The 22567-nt window shown below is 40.1% G+C and overlaps 1 protein-coding gene across 8 annotated transcripts in view; it reads right to left on the bottom strand.

Moving 5' to 3' along the window:
* Window positions 1-14676: 14676 nt before the first annotated feature.
* Window positions 14677-22567, bottom strand: part of ADGRA3 (adhesion G protein-coupled receptor A3) — a 182385-nt gene continuing 174494 nt past the window's right edge. For all 8 annotated transcript variants that reach the window (XM_042855418.2, XM_042855417.2, XM_042855419.2 and 5 more), the window contains 2 exons: window positions 17783-17878; window positions 14677-17573 (listed from right to left, as the gene is read on the bottom strand). In XM_042855418.2, coding sequence (XP_042711352.1) covers window positions 16331-17573; window positions 17783-17878 — 1339 coding nt within the window. In that variant the 3' untranslated portion in view covers window positions 14677-16330. The remainder of the gene's footprint in view (window positions 17574-17782; window positions 17879-22567) is intronic.

Below are 22567 nucleotides of genomic sequence, written 5' to 3'. Positions count from 1 at the left end.
ACAAGTCTGGATGTTCTGAGGACACCAGAGCTCAAAGCAGCTGTATCTTTGTCATTTTAACATCTTTCTTATCACTGAAAGACATTAGAATTTCTCCCTCTCCACAATACAGCTAGGTTGTTCAAGGCAGGATCCCACCAGGTTTCCCCCTATATTTTTGGTTGGGTTTGCTGCCTGTTTGATGGAAACATAGTTCTTTACATCCATCCAATGAACATACAATTTACCTCTGGTGTTTCTTGTGCTTTCCTTATAGGAGAATTCTTTATGCAATAATATTACACCAAAGGTAGATATTTTGCATTAAATACTAATCTAATGATCAAGGACTTCACATAGACCTTTACGGGCAACCACAAAAAGGGCCACTGAAGCAGCATGAGTTCAATAGCTGTGATGAAGGGGACATCAAGAAGGCATAAAAGGCTGATATGGGGGATGGAAAAAAGCCTCTCCATCAAAGTTGTGGAAGCTAAGGCAGCTCATTCTGTGCAATTCCCCCACACCTCTTCCTTGCATTGCCATGAACTTTAACGAATGAAACATGCCATGCTGAAGTGGTACATAATGCTGAAAGTCACTTGATGAAAACAATTTGCATAAAAGATCAGAAAATCTTAAGAACAAAACACTTGTCAAAATAGAAATGCCAAGTTCACTTTATTCTTTTTCTAGTTAAATTAGAGATGTTGATGAGTGACCTGAAAACTACTGAACCACACAGTGTCAGAAATTCATTAGAAAACATATTCCAGTCGCAGAGTTACCCGGTTTGCCCTATTTTAGACTGCCAGATTTCTTTATCCAATCTGAAAGTAAGCATTTCCCTTCAAAATTTCAAGCAGAGGATAGCTCAATTTAATGGATTTTTAGGTTAAAAAGAGCCAATTAGTCAAAGGTTGGACATATTTCTTCCCATCTGCAATGTGCATCCAGCATTATTCCCTGGTTATCTAAAAGTCTATTTTCTGAAGATCTGAGGTGTCTCAAACCATTTGGTTTAAAGAGCGCTATACTGAGTTATACATAGAATCAGAACAAAAACTTATGAGGAGATTTTCAGCGGCAGGTAGGTATGTAAAGATACAGATAGGTGCCTAGTGGGATTTTCAAAAGGTTAGGCACCTATTTTTATCTTTAGATGCCTAAATACCTTTGAAAAAATCTGACTCTTAGTGACAAGATTGAGTAGCGTCTACAATGCCAAAATGTATAATATTAATAATTAAAGACTTGTAAACTGATCTGTATTTTAAAACAAATGATCATTTGATCTATATAAATTATTTAAATCCACAGAAAATGATAAGGTAGCTGTTTACTGTTTTCTATTTATTTCACATTATGTTGAACCTTAGTGATCACTCAAGGCAAGAATAGACAACAAGCTTTTGGGAATAATGTAGGAAACTGAAGAGAGTCCTGCTGTGGACTCATGAGTCTTAGGACCAGATTCTCATTTACACTAAGACCCCTTTATGCTGCTCTGGTAGTGTAAGGAGATTAGGTGCAAGATATATTTACATCCACTTTCGGGCCCCTTTACCCCACCAAAGCAGTGTAAAGAAGCCTTAGTGTAAATGAGAATTGGGCCCTTAGTGCAAAGGCGACAATGTTCAAGAAGTCTCTTTCAGTTCTAAGTGTTCATGTATATTACACACACACACAGTCAACTTTTGAAACCTTTATTTCCATTTAGTAACCTACTACACACACAGTCCCATTGTCTTACAGTGTGAATAGGGCTAGCCCAAAATGATGGGTCAAAGTCTTGATTTTCTTTGGTGAATTTGTTTTGTCAGTGATTTTTGTCCATTTTCTGCTGTCATCAAATAGAGAGACTAGAACACTCTTCCTTTCTCCAGTCAGACCTGTTGCTTTGAAACTAGATAGGTTTTTGCTTCCATACTGGGCAGAGATGACCTTTTAACTATTCAATTGCATGAGCAGTAATTTCAATGCTGTTCTAGCCCATCAGTTACACATAAAATATGGTTCTACTCTAAAACTTAGAAAAGTAGCACCTTCTTATCTGCGTGGATTAAAGCATATATATCATAATGGCTTGATCCTATTAACCATTATACATGCTCACAACATGCACTTGTGGTTTGAATGTCAGAGGATGCTGAGCATTCACCTTTCTTGTTTCAGTCAATAGAAACTGCATATGTGCCTAGCATTTCTAAATGTTATGTCATTAGTGACTAAAATAACAATAGCTATGGTGTGCTGTATGTCCGATTTGGACACTGTGCTTGCCCAATACTCCTAAATGTTGCCAGGGCCCCCAAGTCCCTAGACACAGAGGCCTCCATCCCTCAACCATGTGGTCATCAACCATGAGGCAGAGCAAAGGCAAGTCTCTGGATACTGCACCCCTGCAATCCCTCAGAGCCTTGGACTCTGATCTGAATGATGAGCTGCTCATTTGTGACTGTTAGAAGGAAAGACACTGGAAAGGATGCCGGAGATAGCTATACAGACCGAGAATGATTGGGGAGGATGTAGTTATATAATACACACAAATAATAATATTACAGAGACAAGTTGTAAAACAATGGAGATTTGGCAAGGGTTAGGCAGGAGCACTAAATGTCCTGGAGGAACAATTGGTCCTGGGGGAGAAGAAAAAGACAATTAACAAAGGGTTTTGAGCAATACGATGATTCTTATAAACAAAGTTTAGATAATGCTCTGGGGGGAAACAGGACAGGGTAAATGTGGACAAGGAAAAAAATGTATATGCATACACATGCATGATATATTGAGAAATGGGCAGAACATAGCTAGGTAACTATTACATATGTTTAGGGTGTCCTTGGTCTTCCCTCCCTTATCTTGACTTTTGGATTGGAAACTCTTGGAAGTAGGTCCTTGTTCCTTTTATGTAAAGAGCCTGGCAGATTTTGAGATGCTGAAAACTAAAGAATGATTTGGGGACTTTCTACAGTAGGAACAAACTGGAGTGACACTATCCAGTTTCTTTATCTGCTTCCTTCATGGTTACAGAGTTGATACAAATAACTACCATACTACCACTCACCTGGCAGGATGTATTGAAGTCATGGAACCCAATTGTTCAGTGACACATCCACCTGTAGCCATTTAAAACAATCAAATAAAATAACACAAGTCTAGGAACATCTACCACAAAATGTTTTCTTCGGTTAAGCCAAGTCATATCAAGGTGGCCTAGAGGCCTTTGTACACAAGGTTTTAAGAAGACTTTTGGACTGTTCATTTTTACATCTCTCTTTTTCCTGTATCTGCCTAATCAGTACAATATAAAACTTCAAAGATATTCATCTACTAGCTGCAAATTTCTCAGCAATCTGTTCTTGCTTTAATGTCTTCATGGAATGCTTGAGGCAAGTTCACCTTACAGTTCACCTTGTAAAGATGTTTACAACTTTATCAGGAAGAGTTAGTCTTCAGCTGTGTTATTGCTCTGAATAAACACTGCACTCAGATGGGCAATTCTCGGTCTTGTTCTTGCTGTTGTTAGGCCACCACCCCAGTGGGGTTCCAGGCCACTCTGGTAGCTTATGACTCAACCCTCTGACCAAGTCACAACAGAAGTTCAACCCTTCACCTTCTGTGGAAGAAGAGTCCAAAGTCACAGTCCCAAGGCAAACACAAAATAAAGGTGTTTTTATTCCTGGGGTTACTTCTCTGCTCCTCTGAGGTTATTTCAATTTTTCATTTAAAAGGCAGCCATTTATCATGGGAATGTGTGCATGCACACGTGAGGGGGAATTTTTCAGCTAACAGGATATTCAAATATTAAAATGATCCCCACATTTTAATTTGTTTACTTCTCTCCACATTCACCTCTGTTTTCTGCAATCTTCACATCCAAACACATAAAACAAAGGCAGATCTAAGGCTCAGCAAATTAAAAAAGCAGCATCATTAAGGAGCAACCTACAATGTTATTTGGGCTCAAATCTTGTGTTGCCTGTAAAAAATGAAACTTTTTTATTTTAAGGCCTGAATCCTGCATTGGGACTCACTCACATGGATCCCTGCAAATGTGAGGAATCCTATCCGCTTAACTGGATTCTATATGAGCGCGAGGGTCAGTGCTAGTGGATCCCAATAGAGGATATGGGCCTAGCGGATTGTCCAATTTGCTCACTGATCACTGTGTGAAAAGATGCTACAAGGCAGAAGTGGCTTCAGGAAGTGACAGGGTCCTAAAACTAGAGCTGCTTTCAAAGTAAGTAATAAAAATTGAAAACTTCAGTAAAAACAGTAACTTCTATATCTAGACAGTATTTTTTTTCTCCTGGTCTGTACCTCTGATTGTTAATTGTGGCTGCTTTCTCATTGTCCCATTTTAGCAAGTAAAGTTAATCAACTCTTGAATAAAGTTTGACCAAACATTATCTATGGTTCTATCCTAATGGGATTCTCTCTCTCTCTCTCCCTCTCCATATGTCCCAAATAGCACTTGAATAATTTTCTGTTTATTTTTCTGTGCTGACTCCATCCTGCAGACTCTCAACATTCTGGTAGAATTTCACACACAACTTTTTCGTTTCTTAAGATAAAGTAAATGTCTTTTTCAAAGCCTCATATTCCACTTAAAAAAAAAAAAGAAAGCCTTCTAGCTGCAAAAATGTTTTTGGTTTTATTCCCATACAGCATAAGTTAGTGCATTCCTCAATTTCAGTATAATTTCTCACATGGACTTGATGCCGGCTCAACTTTGTCAAATTGTCAGAGCAATCTGGCCAAGGTTTAGATCATCATCATCATCATCATCTTTGTCTTCCTTTTGTCTTTTTGTAAGTGTATGAAGCCAATTGAAGGAGTCTGAGGGATTTAGAGATTCTTCTGACACCAGGCTGTGGTTCCATGCTGTGATTTTTTAAAATCCCAAATAAAAAATGGGCTATCATCTGGAGGGTGGTAGCATGCATTAGTTCACTTTCAGTGATTTCTTTTCCTTCCATCACACGTAGTTGTGGAAACTCAGATGCCTGGGTCATTCAAAACATGACAAAAGCTCTAAAAAAAAACATTAGAAACAATCTTGCATTAAGAAAAAGACAGACCAAGTGTCTCAAATAGATTGTTTCTTTCTCTAATTTTTGATTTTATATTTCCTTACTAGTAAGCAAGATAGTGTTCTCCATGACTCCAGATAGTAGTTTAGTAATAAATGTATCACTACAACACAGGTAGGATGAGACTCTCTCAGAAATGGTTTAGGGCCAGATTTTATGAATATAATAATTTTTTTCCTAGGATCTTATTTATTAATAGAAAATACAAATGAAGAACCTACTACATCCTTGCCAATACACGTCTTCCACAGGATGAGGGAGAGAGGAGTTATAGATGAAACACTAGTAATCTTTATATTTCTGTCATACATAAATCTTGAAATGATTGCTCTCTGGTTAAAAATAACTTAATCCCAGAAGACGCTGGGTACATGCCACTTCCACTAAAGTCCCAAATGAGAGAGAAAAAGAAATAACTAATTCATAAATTTTACCAATTATAAAGCAATTTTCATCCATACACCTCAAAACAAAGAGCAAAGGCTGAGATCATATAACAAGACAATGGCAGAGCTAGGAAGAGGAACTGAACCTAGGTCTCTTGTCTCCTAGTTCGATCTCTGTAGTATCTACTTCCTCCCATGTGGCAATTGAGCTTCTCAGGATCAGTCCTGAGGTAGGACTAACTGGAAAACTGAAATTGTCTATGTTCAGCTGATTTTTAATGATCCATGTGCAAATGGATTAGCGTCTAGATACCATGGTAACTGGCACTCTATAAATATGGATATACATTTTAAAGTATCTTAAAGCACGAACAATTTTGCTCCTTAGTCTGTTTGGAGATACCAAGAACTACTCACCATTCATTCACAGCACTTGGTACCTCTGAGTTCATTAGTATTTTATAAAGGCCAAGAAAGAACTCCTTGGGGATACCATGCAAATAGATAAATTATAGCATGTGTGTTACTTTAGTCCTCAGAAAAGACTAAAATAGCTATCACATGGCAAGAATTCAGAGGCATATTAAGCAAAATTATTGAGTTACTACTTAAACAGATTCAATGTTATTTAATTTTTTTTTAAGTATTATTGTTTATATTAAGGTAGCACACACAGGCTTCAAACAAGGTCAGGGCCCCATCTTACTAGGCACTTTATAAACACACAGTCCCTGCTCCAAAGAACTTACATTCTAAATAGGCAAGACAGAGTGAGAGAAAGGAATATTAGCATGTCCATTACGACTTTCCAGACATATTATTTCAGAGTCACAGATTAAAAGCCAAATAAACATTAAATCAGAACTATGTGTCCAATACTATCTCAAGAGGATTTTTTGAGGGAGAGCTATTCCTGCAGTCTTCAGTACAATGGGACTGTGCATTTCAGTTTAAATATATTTTTAAGACCTTTATGTATATTGGGTATGGTATTCTGAAGCAGTTCATTCAAAACTTTTGTTTTTGACCAAAAGATATGTTAAAGTAAATATTCTGTAAAGTACAAATATATTAGAGTATAAACAAAAACACTTATTTATCTGGGAATGAAATGTGGTATTCTACAGATCAGCCAGGTTTGTTTCCTAAATTAAACATGATTTTATTGGGTAGTGTGTTTTATTGTAATAAACAAACCAAAAATATATATTGGACCTAGTTTACAACCCTGGTTTTGTTTTAGCAAAAGAGGCGTACATTTAAAAAATAAAAGAACAAGTTAGTACTTAATAAGATCTATTAATATGTATCTTAATATTAGTCTATATATAACATTTTACAAATAAAGGGTCACCTTAGTTTGAGTAGTACTTTATTCCACAAGAAATCCCACTGAAATTTATGGGGCTATTTATGGAGTAAAGAATACCCAAAGTGAATACAGGTGGCCCAAAACAAAGATAATGCAGGTTCAGGGCCAAGCTGGTAACACCAATGAAAATAGAAGTGCCCTTAAAATACTGCCAAAGAAGAGTAAACACAAATGTGTATAGCTTTTCATTTGGTCTGTGTGTGTATAATTTGAGAAGAACATGTAGTCAGAGCAAAGGATTAGGTGAGCCTGGAGGGTCTTTAGGTTCTAGTCCTAAGCGAAGCACTGAATCACTATGACACATTGTGCAATTCACTTGGCATATAATTCCTTATGTTCAGTAATACATGGAACTTCAAAAATTTCCATTAAGCATCCAGAAGTTCATACATTGCAAAGCTTAGGCTTGGAAACCAGGCCAGAAATACTTCAAGGTTTCAAACACATCCTGGTTTGAGGCTGTACGGAAAATACTGTCAGAGGAGCCTCTTGAGCAGTTCCTCTTCTGGTTGGAACTACAAAGCACTGAGTAGGTCTGCTGGAAAAACAACAACTCTGTTTTGGGAAAAAATTGAGATTATGCCATTTGTTTTTAATCCAATGCAGAATGAAAATGGAACTACACAAAAAGACATGAGAGCAAGACCTACACCAGAACAGCCAGGTGGTTAGAGCACTTACTTGGAATAGTGGAGACCCAAGTTCAAGTTCTGCTGTACCTGATCCAGAGCACAGACTAGAACCTGGATCTCTCATGTCCCAGGTGTTTGTCCTATCCAATGGGCCATAGAATCAGTCTCTCTTGCTGGCCTACTTAATATTTAATTATTTATACAGAGTGAAACAGCACCAACAAAAGAAGCAGTGCAATACTGACGCTATAGCCCAGGGGTTAAAAGTACATAAGAACAGAACACAAGAACGGATCAGATCAAAGGCTCATCTAGCCCAGTAGCCTGTCTTCCGACAGTGGCCAATGCCAGGTTCCCCAGAAGGAATGAACAGAACAGGTAATCGTCAAGTGATCCATGCCGTCGCCCATTCCCAGCTTCTGGCAAACACAGGCTAGGGACACCATCCCTGCCTATCCTGTCTAATAGTCATTGATGGACCTATCCTCCATGAATTTAGCTAATTCTTTTTTGAATCCTGTTATAGTCAAGTACATGCCTGGGGCAGTGGAAGACTCAGGTTCAAGTCCCTACTGCAAATCAGGCAGAGGACCTGAACCAAGGTCTTTCACATCACACGTGGAAGACGTAAAATATTCTATGCACCTGGGAGGATGTATTTTGGGCTACAATCTATGTATAAGTAACCACAGTATTTATTGCTGCTACCCAGGGTTGTAGGATCGTTTGATAGAAGTTAATATGTGCTGCAGAACAGTTTAATGAAAAGATAAATACTGCTTTTCAAGTTTTAACTCAGAACATCTTTGCTTGTATGGTTGCCTGAAACTGAAATCTTATTTGAATTCATTTAGTAAAAATCCCATGGCAGTGGAAGCAAAACAGAAGGCAGGCATCACTTGCAACTCCACCATCAAATCTGAGTTCTCTCTCTCAAGGAGGGATTCAATTGGTTATGTATGCAAAATATATTATCCTCCCCACAATTACAGCACTTTGAGTAAATGAATGAATTTTCTGATAATTTACAACTAAATACATTATGTTAGAAGTTAAAATTTTTAGCAGCCCGTGTTAGACTTTTGGGGGAGAAGGGGTATGAAATGATCTTACTAATAGAATAACTCAGACCATTCAAACTTACCATATAGTTTTCAGACATCCAGATAAAGGACTCCATTAGTGGGGAAGGAGGGCAAGTCACAGGATCCATGTGGACAAAGCATTTTGAAGAACTCCAGTTAGTTAATGTAAGGTAAATAACCTCTCTTTTTTTGAGCATGCGTCCACATGGATGGCAGTGTATGTGACTGGCTAGCAGCTACCTCTCAAGAAGGTAAGTGATAGGAGTCCTCTCTAAATAATTGTAGGACAGCCCAGTCAAACTGGGCATCCAATCTAGATGCAGCTACAATGGTGTAGTGATTGGTCAACATATGAACAGAACTCCAAATAGCTGCTCCACAAATCTAAGAAACAAGGACAGCACTACAACAAGCTACAGATGTTACCTGAGCCCTAACAGAATGTGCTCTAACTCAAGAGGGGAGGGATAGTTTGTTCAATGCATAAGACGCTTTAATATGTTAGGTTATGTCTACACTACCGGGGTAAGTTGTGAATAACGTAGCTGGAGTTGACGTACCTTAGATTGAGTTACCCCGGGGTATACACCATGGGGGGTAGACAGGAGAAAATCTCCCGTCCACTTACTTTACTCTTCTCGTCAGAGGTAAAGTACAGGGGTTGACTGGAGAGTGATCTGCAGTTGATCTGGCGGGTCTTTACTAGACCCGCAAAATTGACTGCTGGTGGATCGATCTCAGAGCATCGATCCCTGCTGTAGTGTAGACCTGCCTTAGAAACTCACTTTGAGAGCTTCTGGAACAAACAGCCCTTCCATTGGATACATTACTAAATGCTAAAAAACAAAACAATGGCGGGTGGGAGAGAAGAGGAGAAAACAAAACCCACCATCACAGGTGATTTGTTCCAGAAAGGTAAAAGGATATAGCTCTAAGAACATTTTAGTCTCTGCAGGAGAGTCATAAAGCTTGGAAATAGATCCTGGTAAGTGTATAAATTGATTTAAATGAAACGTAAAACAATTTTCAGTAAAAATTTCAGGTGTGGCCTAGGGTAATTGTCCTTATGGAATACAGCATATGGGAAGCCCGCTCTCAAAGCCTGTGTTTCACTGAGTCTGCAAGCTGAAGTCATAGCCAATTAAAAGTGCTGTCTTTGGAGAGATATAATGAACCTGACAACATAGGTTCAAAGGGACGGCCCACTGACAGCAGCAGTACCAGGTAGGAAAAGGCTCTTCTACTAGTAGAAATATGAGCCACCTTTAATAGAAATCTGAATATTGTGTTTGTGTGGAGTGGTGGTGGTGGGAGGGAACAGAATGGCCCCCACCTTGCAGATGGTATGCAGAAAGTGGCCAAATAAGCTCTAATAGAACTGACTGAGACTCCCTAGTGTTTCAGAATTCAAGATAAGAGAGATAAGACTCCAAAGACTGAATGTGCCTTTGAATAGCCTACAGCAAAAAGTGCTTCCATTTAGCTTTATATATCAGTCCTGCAATAAGACTTTCAGCTCTGAGTCAAAACCTCTTCAATCGCCACCAAACACCTTCTATGAACCACATAATCTCCATGACATCAAACGTATAAACATTAGGTCCAGATGTAACACTAGGTTACATCTTGATTCTGTGAAATGATGTCCAGAAAGTATGTAAGTGGAACAGGTGAGTGGACTGATACATGAGACAGGTTAAAGAGCTAAAACGGAGGTACCCAGGCTAGAGTTATCACCCGGGCCTTGTCTTGTCATATCTTCCCAAGCACTTTGGCAATTAGCCAGATGGGGTGGACAGGGAAGCATATAGCAGCTCCTTTTCACATTGAATCAGATGCACATCTGTCAAAGAACTTACTTCTTCTTGGAGCAAAATACGGGAAATTAATTGTTCACATTGATGGCAAACTGATCTATTGAGGTGACTCAATCTCCCCCTCCCCGCCAGGCCTGAACACTTGATCTAGAAGGGAACAGAAGACTCGTGGGTCACAGAGCTCTACCTGCTAAGCATCATGATCATCTAGTCTGACCTCCTGCACTTTGCAGGCCACAGAACCTCACCCACTCACGCCTGTAATAGACCCCTAAGCTCTGGCTGAATTACTGAAGTCCTCACATCATGGTTTAAAGACTGCAAGTTACAGAGAATTCAGCATTTACACTAGTTTAAACCTGCAAGTTACCTATGTCCCATGCTGCAGAGGAAGGCAAACCCCCCCACTCCAGGGTCTCTACCAATCTGACCTGGGGAAAAATTCCTTTCCGACCCCAAATATGGTGATCAGTTAGACCCTGAGCAAGTGGGCAAGATCCACCAGGAAGATACCTGGGAAAGAATTCTCTGTAGTAACTCAGAGCCCTCTCCATCTATATCCTGTCTCCAGCCACTGGGGATTTTTCCTATGGGCAGTAAACGAGGGACTACACTCCTTTGTAAGCAGTCCTGTCATAATATAAATGTATCAAGCTCAGTTTTGAAGCCAGTTAGGTTTTTTGCCCTGCTGCTCCTCTTGGGAAGCTGCTCCAGATCTTCACACCTCTGATGGTTACAAACCGTCACCTAATTTCAAGCCTAAACTTGTTGATGGCCAGTTTATAGCCATTTGTTCTGGGGTCCACATTACTGCTTAACTTAAATAACTGCTGCTGCATCCCAGGCTTGGAGGCATAGGGGTGCATGAAGCAGGCTGTGTCCCTGAGGCAGAGCAGAAATGTATCAACTAAGCAAGCAGGCTACTAATGTTCTCATTGTTACTTAATTGTTCCCATTCTTCGTCAACTAAGGCTCCTTTATCTTGCCAGAGTGGTGTAAAGCAGTGGTTCTCAAAGCAGGTCCGCCGCTTGTTCAGGGAAAACCCCGGCGGGCTGGGCCGATTTGTCTACCTGCCACGTCCGCAGGTTCGGCCGATCGCGGCTCCCACTGGCCGCAGTTCGCTGCTCCAGGCCAATGGGGGCTGCAGGAAGGGCGGCCAGCACATCCCTTGGCCTGTGCCGGTTCCTGCAGCCCCATTGCCCTGGAGCGGCAAACCGCGGCCAGTGGGAGCTGCGATCGGCCAAACCTGCAGACGTAGCAGATAAACAAACCGGCCCAGCCTGCCAGGGGCTTTCCCTGAACAAGTGGCGGACCGGCTTTGAGAACGACTGCTGTAAAGGATCCTTCTTGTGAGGTCTTGGCTAAACTTGCAGCTGTTCAGCACTGTGAGGTAAACCTGTCTCCATACAGCTGAGTAGGGAAAAGCGTTGCAGTCCGTCCACACTGACAGCTGACAGCACAGTGGCGTGGCCACACTTGCAACATTTGTAGCTGTGTTGGGAGCGGTGCATTATGGGCAGCTATCCCAGCATTCATGTGGCTGCAACGTGCTTTTCAAAACGGGGTGTGGGGGGTGGAGTGGAGTGTGACAGGGAGTGTGGGGGGGAGAGAGAGTGCTTTTTGGAGCGTGTCGGCACTCTATTTTGCAAGTTCCGAACTCCCGGCCCCCTGCTCATTCATTCACTCATTCAAAGCAAATAGCAAACTGTTTGCTTTTTCTCTGTGGTACGAGCTTTGAAACCAGCACTTACGCATTCCTGCAGCTGGTCACAACAATGGAGTGGATTGGCCACTTGTCAAGGTGATTAGTACAGCGCCACAAGCGTTTACACTCACACCCATGAGTCGCAGCCACTCTGCTGTATCTCTCATGCTTCTCGGGGAGGTGGAGTACCTGCAGCGGTAGACCCAGGGAGATACAGCGCTATAAGTGCCCTGCCAGTGTGGATGGGGAGTGAGTTACAGTGCTGGGGGAGGCTTTACAGCGCTGTAACTCGCAAGTGTAACCAAGGCCTAAATGACAGTAACGGAATCCTTAGCTAGGAAGGTCTATGTGCTTTCTTGCTTTTTTCCCCTGTGACAGAGGCGCATAATTGGGTTAGATTACAGCTCAGGATCTATTTTATATACACCCATTAAAAAAACGCAGGACAATGATTAGCAAAACTGTACAACTTTTATGTTGTAAAGTCTGAGCCATTTAAAGCAACATTCTACTTTACAGAACACCAAAATAAAAGTCCTGTAATTTAAATGAAAATCCAGGATTATAACTGGAATGCAGGGTATTGGTTACCAAGCATCTGTAACTTAACTTTCATGTGTTTAGGAAATGCTGAATAGTTATTGTGATATTTTTTCTGTATGGTAGTTTAAATAAATTACCAAAATAAGTGAAACTGGTGTGATTATATTGCATTATTTTGACAAATAAAATATGCAGAATTTTGGATTTTTTTGGTGCAGAATTCCCCCAGGAGCAGGGAAGGTTGTGTGCAAAGGAATGTAGGGGGTGCAAAAAGCAGAGAAAGCTGGAGTTTACACTCTAGCTGCTTTGCATTGCTCTGGTGAAACAAAGCAGCTGTAAATCTAGCTGAATTGACCATTATGCTTTGGCTGATGTATGTTGCTCAGGAGTCGGGGGGAAGTTAGAGTATACCAGTGAATCTGGCTATAAAAAGTTTAAATAAAAAGGTTGATATTTCTAATAATTCAAAAGTATTAAATATCACATAGTAACATTTTTTCCCCATTTCTTATTTTGTGTTAATGTATCCATTTTGTAATTAAAAAAAACCCTACAGGAATTCTCAGACAAAAACTACATTAAGGATGAGTTAAGGCTGAAGTACACATCAGCAATTTAGAGTAAAATACATTAGAAAAATGTTATTATGGCCAAGTCAACTGTTATAACCCACAAAATTCAGAGTTTAAGGTACTTAAAAGAAATCCTAACACACTGAAGTTTGGGAATGACCAGTTAGGGAGCCCACACGATTTTAACACTGCCTTGTAGTGATAGTGTAGTAGGGGAAAAAAGAAAACAGATTAACCTAATCTGGGACCACAATTACTAAAATCACGGTTCATAATTATAATAATGGGTTATTATATGGTGTCACTACAGTGTAGAATTAATATTGTTTGGCAGCACTAGCCACGCACTTCTATATGTAACAGGTTTAGAGTTCTTTTAAGGTTAACCACAACTCTGAATTTCCTGGGTTTAAAATGCTTGCTTTTGGGATAATGTTAATATTTTCAAAATATATTTTACACTAAATTACTATATATATTCAACATATATTCTCAACTATAATTCCATTTTAATATTGCTATTGTCTCAGGATTAATGGAGAAGCATGTATAATACCTTAGAAATTTCACACCAATTAATTTGTCACTCCTCCAGGGACAACTTTGAAATGTTAAAATTAAATAAAGAAAGGGATTCTGACAGGTTATGAATTGCAGTTCACCAGTCAGAGAGCATATTTACATTGCAACTTGAAAGGAGTAGTTATGATGTGATGTGACTTAGGTGTACCAGGCCCTTTGTGACCCCCTGCTGTAGGCCCCATGGTCCTGCTACACCCTGCCCCCAGAAAGGAGCTGTGAAGGTGGGTCCTCCAAGCCTGCCGAGAGAGGCTGCACAGAAGCAACCAAGCAGCCTTAGAGAAAAGGAGATGCTTCAAGGACTTAGCAGGTCAGTTCCTGGACTGGACTAGAGGAGCAAGGAAGGGTGCTCCTCTCTGGCCAAAGGAGCTCAAGGGGCAACCAGAGTTTGGTTGGGAGAGTGAGAACATGAGAATTTTAACCTTAAGGTAACGGATGAAGATAAATAGGTGAGGTGGGAAGAGGCCCAGGGAAGTAACAGCAATGAATTGAAGTGAATGACTGCTATTTATAGGGTACCTGGGTTGGAACGCACAGTAGCGGGCAGGCCTGGGCTCCACCACTGGTCAAAGGTGAAGTGGTGTAAATCCCAAAAAAGGGACAGGCTTGTTTGAAAACCTGAATGAAGGGTTGAATTTAAATGGCCCACAGCAGGACCAAAGACCTAGTGAGGGCAGAGACACTTAATTTATTGGCCTCTTTACTACCTTGGAAGGGGTTCTTTTGGACTTAGTGACTTGGCCACAGCGCTGGAGACCCACCCAGCGAGGCTGACAACCTTCAGATGGCACCAAAAGCAGGAGGAGGCCTGCAGTACCACATGCAGCAGCAGAAGGTGCTCAAGAGATGAGTGTCTTCCTCAATTATATGCTAGTACTATACAACAGAAAAAAAAAAATCTGCTAACATATGAATACAAATAGCTTTAGATACAGGAACATCAACCAACAAGTAATAAATCACAAACAACACTTTGCATATATAGCTACAAAATCCTCAAAGCAGCAAAAGAATAAGCTTCACAGACAAACATTATACTGTCTTCTAGTCCCCACAAACTACCAAAATGTAGAATAATTGTTGAGATATAATCAATATAAACAAAGTGAAATACAGGAAACTAAATAAATACCGATTAACACTATCTGGCCTTTCTTTCATATTCCACTTTGCACCATATTCTTATACAGTTTAACTTTTTAAAATCAATTGTGCATCATTACATCATTATGCTGATTCAAATATTTTTGAAATTGCTGCCCAGATTAGTATAATTGAATTAAAAATGGCATTTTCATCCCCCACTTTGTTCTTAGTTCCTGTCAATTTGATGACACTATAAAGGGCACTTCCTGGTTTACTAACTTTCATGTAAGTGAATAATGTCAAATAAAGAAGCAGCAACTATTTTCTTACACAGCTGCTGCTTAAGATTAAATTAAAATGCTCTGAAGTGAAACTAGTGACTGGATATTTCAGTGACATCAACTGAATTGCAGGTGACTAGTAGTTGGCATTTGAGGGACAGGTGAACTCAAAGGCCCTGATTCTGCTCTTCCACTGGTGTAAAAATCAAAATTGGAGCATCTAAATGGTAACTCTTTACTAAGATATTGCTATCACTCTTTCACAAGATGGCAATAGAATGTGTTTTCAACAGGAGATGCTGAGCTCTTTTGAAATCTAGCCCCAGTTGTGGATGATGAGCATTTCTGGTTCAGATGATAGAAATAACATCTAGAATTACTGCAATTTACAAATGAACAAAATAGCTTGAGGAGATGGAAGGCCAATGAATTAGGGACTGTGTTATGTACAGATGTCAGCTGGCCAATATCAGCCAGAAACATTAAGGAAACATAATTATGCATTTACTACATATTTCACTTTTACTACATGAAAACATGACTAATTTATGTATCACTTACAAAACTGAGTTTGGAATTTCAAGAGTTGTCTTTAAGTCACAAACCTTTTATTTTTAAAAATGTCGTTTCTCTGTTTCATTCAAACTTCAGGATTAATGCAACCAAACCAGCTGCATTACATGTGAAATATCGGCACATTTAGAAACAGGTTTTTATTTGTTTTGGTTTTTTTTTTTTTTTTTTAAAGCAACTAAATGGTAAAATTCCCAGACATTGAAATTAAGTAGTAAATCCAAAAAGACATACTACAGCTAATAATCTTGACAAACTTGCACATTACATAATGCTTGCTGGGAAAATACTCTTTAATACACATTTTAATACAAACTTGAAATGTGTTGTGGACACGTGGGGGGCGATCTGTAAGAATTTTTAAAAAAAGTTCTGGTCTGCATCTCCAAACCGGACCTGATGCTTAAAAAAAAAAAAAAATTCACAGAAGAGAAGAAATTTCTTTGTAAAAAACACCCAAGATACTCCCAAAATGTATAAAATATTTTGCATGGCAGATTCTCTTCTTCTCCTATCTAATGAAGTACCAATTGTTTGTAAACAGTTTTTAAAAGCGTTAATAGCTTAAGGGAATGTGTGAATCACAGTTCACATGAGTTTCTCCCATGATGAAGTACAATATTGCTACACAGTAGTTTCATGTTTCCATAACCCAGTCCTAATATTGCCAGTGCTGTCTGCAGTGAGCAATGGTCCATCCTGTCCACTGCCTTTAAGTTGTCCATTCTGAATGGCTAAATTTAAGCCATATGATTTTTGCTGGCTTTCAAGTTCAACTACTATTGGTTTCTTCAGAACATCTTTTTTGTTGTTTGTAGCAATGGGTTTTTCACTATTTTTATTGCTTTTTGGAAGTGTACTGCAAGCATCGCTACTATCTTGTTGGGACTGGTTATACTGGCGTTCTCTGTATGCTAAATAGGCTCTTCGACTCCTTGAATGTCCTTCACTGTTGCTTTGTCGATTTTTAGATAAGCCATTTTGAACACTTCCTTCCACGCTGGTGGGGACATCGTATGCATACTCCCTCAACACTGTAAGCCTGCTTGCGCGATGTCCCTTACTTCTGTTTTTATGGTGCCGGCTTTGATGTCCATTTGTCCGAAACTGTATCTCTAATGGAGCCACGTGCATTTTGATGTCATTGTCTACTGAATGCTCAGTCAGACTGTTATCAAGCTGAGGACCTGTGTTCAGTGGTAAAGAATTAGGATGGCATTGAGCTGCTGCAGCCTGTATGTTGGTTAGTTTACAACCTTGAGAAGAATTTTTTAGGCTTGATGCACTTTTATTAGTGCACGAAGATTCCGCACTGCTGTTGGTACACTTAGGAGTCTCTCCATTAGTCCCACTAGAATTAGAGGGCTGAACATTAACTTGCACTGAGTATGTGCTCCTTCCAGGACAGCAGGCTGTTATCCAAGCATGCCTGACATCTTCCCTATTAACACAATGATGCGTCATAAGAAAGGCACTAAGGCTTAAACATGTGACCCCAAAAAAGCAACTAAGAATCAAGTCCATGGGATAATACAGAGAAACTGCCAAGGCCCCGAAAATCCACAAAGCAACGTACAAAAACAAAGTGAGGCTTGCTCCCAGAAGCTGAGCTTGAAAACTGTGCTCATTCTCCAAAGCTGATGTGGAAACCAGTGAGACTGACACTGAATCCTGATGATTCAGGTCCCCATGTTCACTGGTAGCTAAACGCTGCTGTTCTTCAGCTGGCTCTTTAAGTTCAAATTTGCGTTCAGGGTGTCGTTTCAATTGTATAAAGATGCTGAGAAAATACATGCAGTTTATGAAAATTATGAAGCTAGCTGGTCCATAAAAGGCTCCTAGGCTCGGTTCCCACGTCATCCAGCAACTGGAAAAAAACAACAAAAAAAGATAGCACATCAAGACAGATGCCCTCTCAGAAGTCACAATTTTTAAGCACCACTTTGAATTGTTGAAATAAGTCTTGGCTACGTCGCATATCTTCCAAAAGAATCAGAATCTATATTTTGTTTGCCCAAATGCCAACCAAAAATCATATAACAATTTATTACAAAAATGTCAATATCCAATACTCACTATGGGGCATTAGGCCTGCTGCCGTAGTTCCTGATGTTAGCTGCTGCTGTTATCCCACAAACTATGATAGGGATTCCTCCGCCAATAAGGTAGAATCTAAAAATAGGGCAAAGTTGTTAATGGTTCTTCCAACAGTTTAGAGACTTTATTTAGCCACATGAGCTAAAAGGCCCTTAAGAAAAGGCTAATATCCAGGTATCCACCTAAAAAATCAGATACATTCCCAGGATTTTGGAGATTTTAGACAGTGCTTTATTGAGAAAAGCACGGTCAGTCACAGGTAGCTGGCTGGCAAGATGGGGCTTTGGTAAAATCATTCCCCTCAATCTTGAGGTTTCCCTCATGATATAACCGGCCTTCACCTGCTAACAACTGATGGCTTCTCCCTCAGACTGGGAAGAGAAAGGGTAAGTCACTTCAGTGAGTCAGGCCCAGAAGGAATTGTCACAAAAGTCAGCAGTACAGTGCAGAGAGCCAAGGCAGAACTCTATGATTCTAAGCAATCAACCTGGGGAAGGTTGTTAATCTTTCATCCTTTTGCTTTGGTGCTGTGTTAAGTTTGTTACTGGCAGATCACCCATATCTGACAAGGAAAGAGATATTATTGTGTATGAATTCTCAAGCGTTTGCAGTTTTGGAAAAGTCTTGTTCTTCAGAAAAGGAGGAGGATCTCAGACACAGGAGCAGCTTCCTTCACAAAACAAAATTTTTAGAAAGTGTTCAGCTAGCTCCAGGGACAGCATGTGTGTATGTGTGTGCAGGGGGGACTTGGAGGAGCTCTCTGGAAGGAGGAAGGAGTTGGAGGGTCTCAAAGAAGCAGGATGGAACAGAGGATGGGGGGGAACTAGGGCAGCTGACAAGGGAACAGGCTCAGAGAAGGGCTCATAGCCTATATTAACACCAACTCTTAAGCAACAAAGGGCAACTCTATTGCTAAGCATAATCCACTGGTTCCCTGTTTGAATTCGGCCCAAAGCAAAGTCCTATTTCTATCTTACATGACCGTAAATGGGTTGATGTTCCTTGTTATTTCAGTGACTGCCTCACCACCTGTAGCCTCTAAGGCAGATGCACGACAAAAGGGTCTTACTGACTGACTTGCTGGGAACAGAGCGTCCATAACAGTGGGTCATCAAATAGCTTGCAAGGGGACATCAGAATGAACCCAACTCTGAGTATATTAAGCTCAAGAAGTGAGACCCACCTCTTCCAACACACCCCAAAACACCATGATAGTAAGAATCTCGAGTAAGACGAAGAAGGAGTCATCAGAGGCATAATAATAAAAAAAAGATAGAAAGGAGAGGAGGAGGTGATAAAAGGGAAAAAGCATGAAAATTCCTGAACCAGGAGACCAATTAGATCAAATGGGGATATTCTGAGTGCTAAGTGAGTTGATAAGCACAGCTTTTAGATATTATGATGCTAGAGGATTCACAAACATTAGCTAATTGTTCCTCACAACATGCCTGGGAATTAGCTATTATTCCCAATTTATAGATAGGGAAACTGAAAAGACATTATGGCTAAAATTTTCAAAATTAGCTCCTTAAGTTTATTTTTCAGGATGTAAATTAGCAACATGATTTTCAAAGGTGCTGAATGCCTATAGCTCTGACTGAAGTCAACAGAAGTTTTGGGTGCTCAGCATTTCTAAAAATCGAGCCACTTATTTAGTTGCCTAAGTATGGATTCAAGTACCTAACTTCAGATATCCAATCACTAGTCTTTAAGTGATGAGGACTCTTGGTGTTATGGACAGAGAGGTTAGGTCACCTCACGTCATACTAAGCCAGCAGCAGAGAGAGGATTATATTTGGGACCGACTCTCAGTCCCATGCCACACTAGTTGCACCCTAAATATGTTTTAAAAAAAAAATCAGAACAGAAGGCATAGTTCCTAACCTGAAGAGCCTGCAATCTAAAACAGAAAGATGGAGTGATATGGAAAAGGAACAAACAACAAGTAAGGGGGCCAGATGGTTATTGGTACATATGGTATCACATAAATGTAGGGCTGAAAGAAAACTCAAGAGGTCATCTAGTCCAGCCCTCCTGAGCTGAGACAGGACCAAGTAAATCTAGACCATCCCTGACAGGTGTTTGTCTAACCTGTTCTTAAACATCCAATGATGGGGATTCCACAACCTCCCTTGGAAGCCTATTCCAGTGCTTATCTATCCTTATAGTTAGAAAGTTTTCCCTAATAGCTAACCTAAAGCTTTCTTGCTGAAGATCAAACTGATTACTTCTTGTCCTACCTTTGTGGACATGGAGAACAACTGACTACGGTCCTCTTTATAACAGCATTTAACATGTCCCCCCCCCCCCCAATCTTCTTTCTCAAGACGTAACATGCCCCATTTTTTAACCTTTCCACATATATATTTTCTAAACCTTTAATCACTTGTGTAGCTTTCCTCTGGACTCTCTCCAATTTCTCCTCATCTTTCTTAAAGTATGGTGCCCAGAACTTAACACTGTACTCCAGAGGAGGCCTCATTAGGCAATTAGTTCCTATGTCTTGCATACTGCTCTCGTGCTAATATATCCCAGAATATTAGCTTTTCTTCCCAACAACACCAATTGCTGACTCACGTTTAAGCTGTGATCCACTAGAACCCCAAGATCCTTTTCAGCAGTAGTACTGCCTAGCCAGGTATTCTGCATTTTGTATTTGTGCATTTGATTTTTTCCTTCCTAAGTATATTACTTCACATTTGTCCTTATTGAATTTCATCTTGTTGATTTCAGACCAATTCTCTAATTTGTTTTGAATTTTAAACCTATCTTCAAAATGCTGCAACCCCTTTTACCTTTATGCGACCCACAAATTTTATAAGCATACTCTCCACTCAAAGAATTAACAAAAATGCAGAATAGTACCAAACCCAGGACTAACCTCTCCAGGACTCCAATAAATATGTCCTTCCAGTTCCACAATGAACCATTGATGACCATAGTTGAACCCACTTTATAGTAATTTAACCTAGACCACATTTCCCTAGTTTACTTATGAGTATGTCTGGTGAGACGACATCAAAAACCTTACTAAAAATTAAGACATATCATGTCTACTGCTTCCCTGCTATCCATTAGGCCAGTAAATCTGTCAAAGAAGGAAATTAGGTTGGTTTGGCATGATTTGTTCTTGACAAGTCCATGTTAGCTATTACTTATTATCCTACTATCCTCTAGGTGCTTACAGATTGATTATTTGATAATTTGTTCCAGTATCTTTCCAGTAACTGAAGTTAGTCTGACTAGACTAATTCCCTGTGTCATCTTTGTCCCCTCCCCCCGTTTTTATTAAGAAATATAGGTAGTAAGCTTGCCCTTCTCCAGTTGTATGGGTCCTCACCCATTCTCCCTGAGTTCTCAAAGATAATCACTAATGATTCTGAAAGTGCTTCAGCTAGTTCCTTAAGTATCCTAAGATTAATTTAATCAGGCCTTGCTGACTTGAATACATCTAACTTATGTAAATATTTAACTTGCTCTTTCTGTATTCTGGTTCATGTTCCTTCTTCTTTGTTGTTAATATTAACAGTCATAGAATATCAGGGTTGGAAGGGACCTCAGGAGGTCATCTAGTCCAACCCCCTGCTCAAAGCAGGACCAATCCCCAACTAAATCATCCCAGCCTGATCTTAATTGTGTTAGTTATGTGGTCAAAATTAACCTTTTTAGTGAAGACTGAAGCAAAACAGGCATTAAAAACCTCAGTCTTCTTGATGTCATCCACTATGAGCTCATCTTCTCCCACTCCCAACTAAGTAGAGGACCTATACTTTCCTTTGTCTTTTTTTTGCTCCTAATGTATTTCTATAACCTCTTTTTCCTAACTTTGAGTCACACCTACCAAGGGACATAATTCTATTCCTTAGCCTTTCTGATTTTATTCCTACATGCTTGTGCTATTCTTTTGTACTCATCTTTAGCAATTTGTTCATGTTTCCACTTTTTATAGTTTTGATTTTTCAGGTAATTAAAGAGTTCCTGATGGAGCCATATTGGCCTCTTACTATTCCTTCCTATCTTTCCTTCACACCAGGCTAGTTTGCTGTTGTGCCTTTAATAATGTCTCTGAGAAACTACCAGCTCTCCCTTTTCCCTTATATTTTCTTCTCATGGGGCTTGACCTACCAGTTCTCTGAATCTGTTTAAAGTTTGCTTTTTTTGAAGTCCATTGTCATTTTGCGACTCTCACTCATTTCCTTCCTTTCCTAAGGATCACGAAGTCTATCATGATCAATCTATCTATTCATGATCACTTTCACCCAAATTCCGTTAAACTTTAGAATCACAACCAAGTCCTTCTCATAACCAATGCTTAACTATGAGACCTCCTTTGCTTTCCACTGTAATAATCATAAAAATATAAGCTACGGTTTCTGTTGGAGGAATCAGAGTGGTAGCCGTGTTAGTCTGTATCAGCAAAAAGAACGAGGAGTACTTGTGGCACCTTAGAGACTAACGAATTTATTTGAGCGTAAGCTTTCGTGGGCTAAAACCCACTTCATCGGATGCATGCAGTGGCGGGGTTTTGAGTGGGACACTGAACGGGAATGACGTCAAAGTTCGTGCCATGATCAGATGCAATAGCCCCTTCAAGATGAGGACCTTTGGCGACGTCTGCCTTGGTCCAGTCAGCGTTCGCTCCTCGAGGTGGAGCAGTGCCGAGAGTCTCCGTCAGATGGAATCCAACCAGACAGCCTGGTGAGCGTCGAGGGTGATCCATGTAGACTCTGCCCTGAACGGTCGCTGGGCAACGAACGGCGTCAG

This window comes from Chrysemys picta, chromosome 5, assembly GCF_011386835.1.
Source record: "Chrysemys picta bellii isolate R12L10 chromosome 5, ASM1138683v2, whole genome shotgun sequence".
Taxonomy (NCBI): domain Eukaryota; kingdom Metazoa; phylum Chordata; order Testudines; family Emydidae; genus Chrysemys; species Chrysemys picta.
The sequence above is the reverse complement of the archived record's forward strand: the minus strand, read 5'-3'. Positions and strand labels throughout refer to the sequence as shown.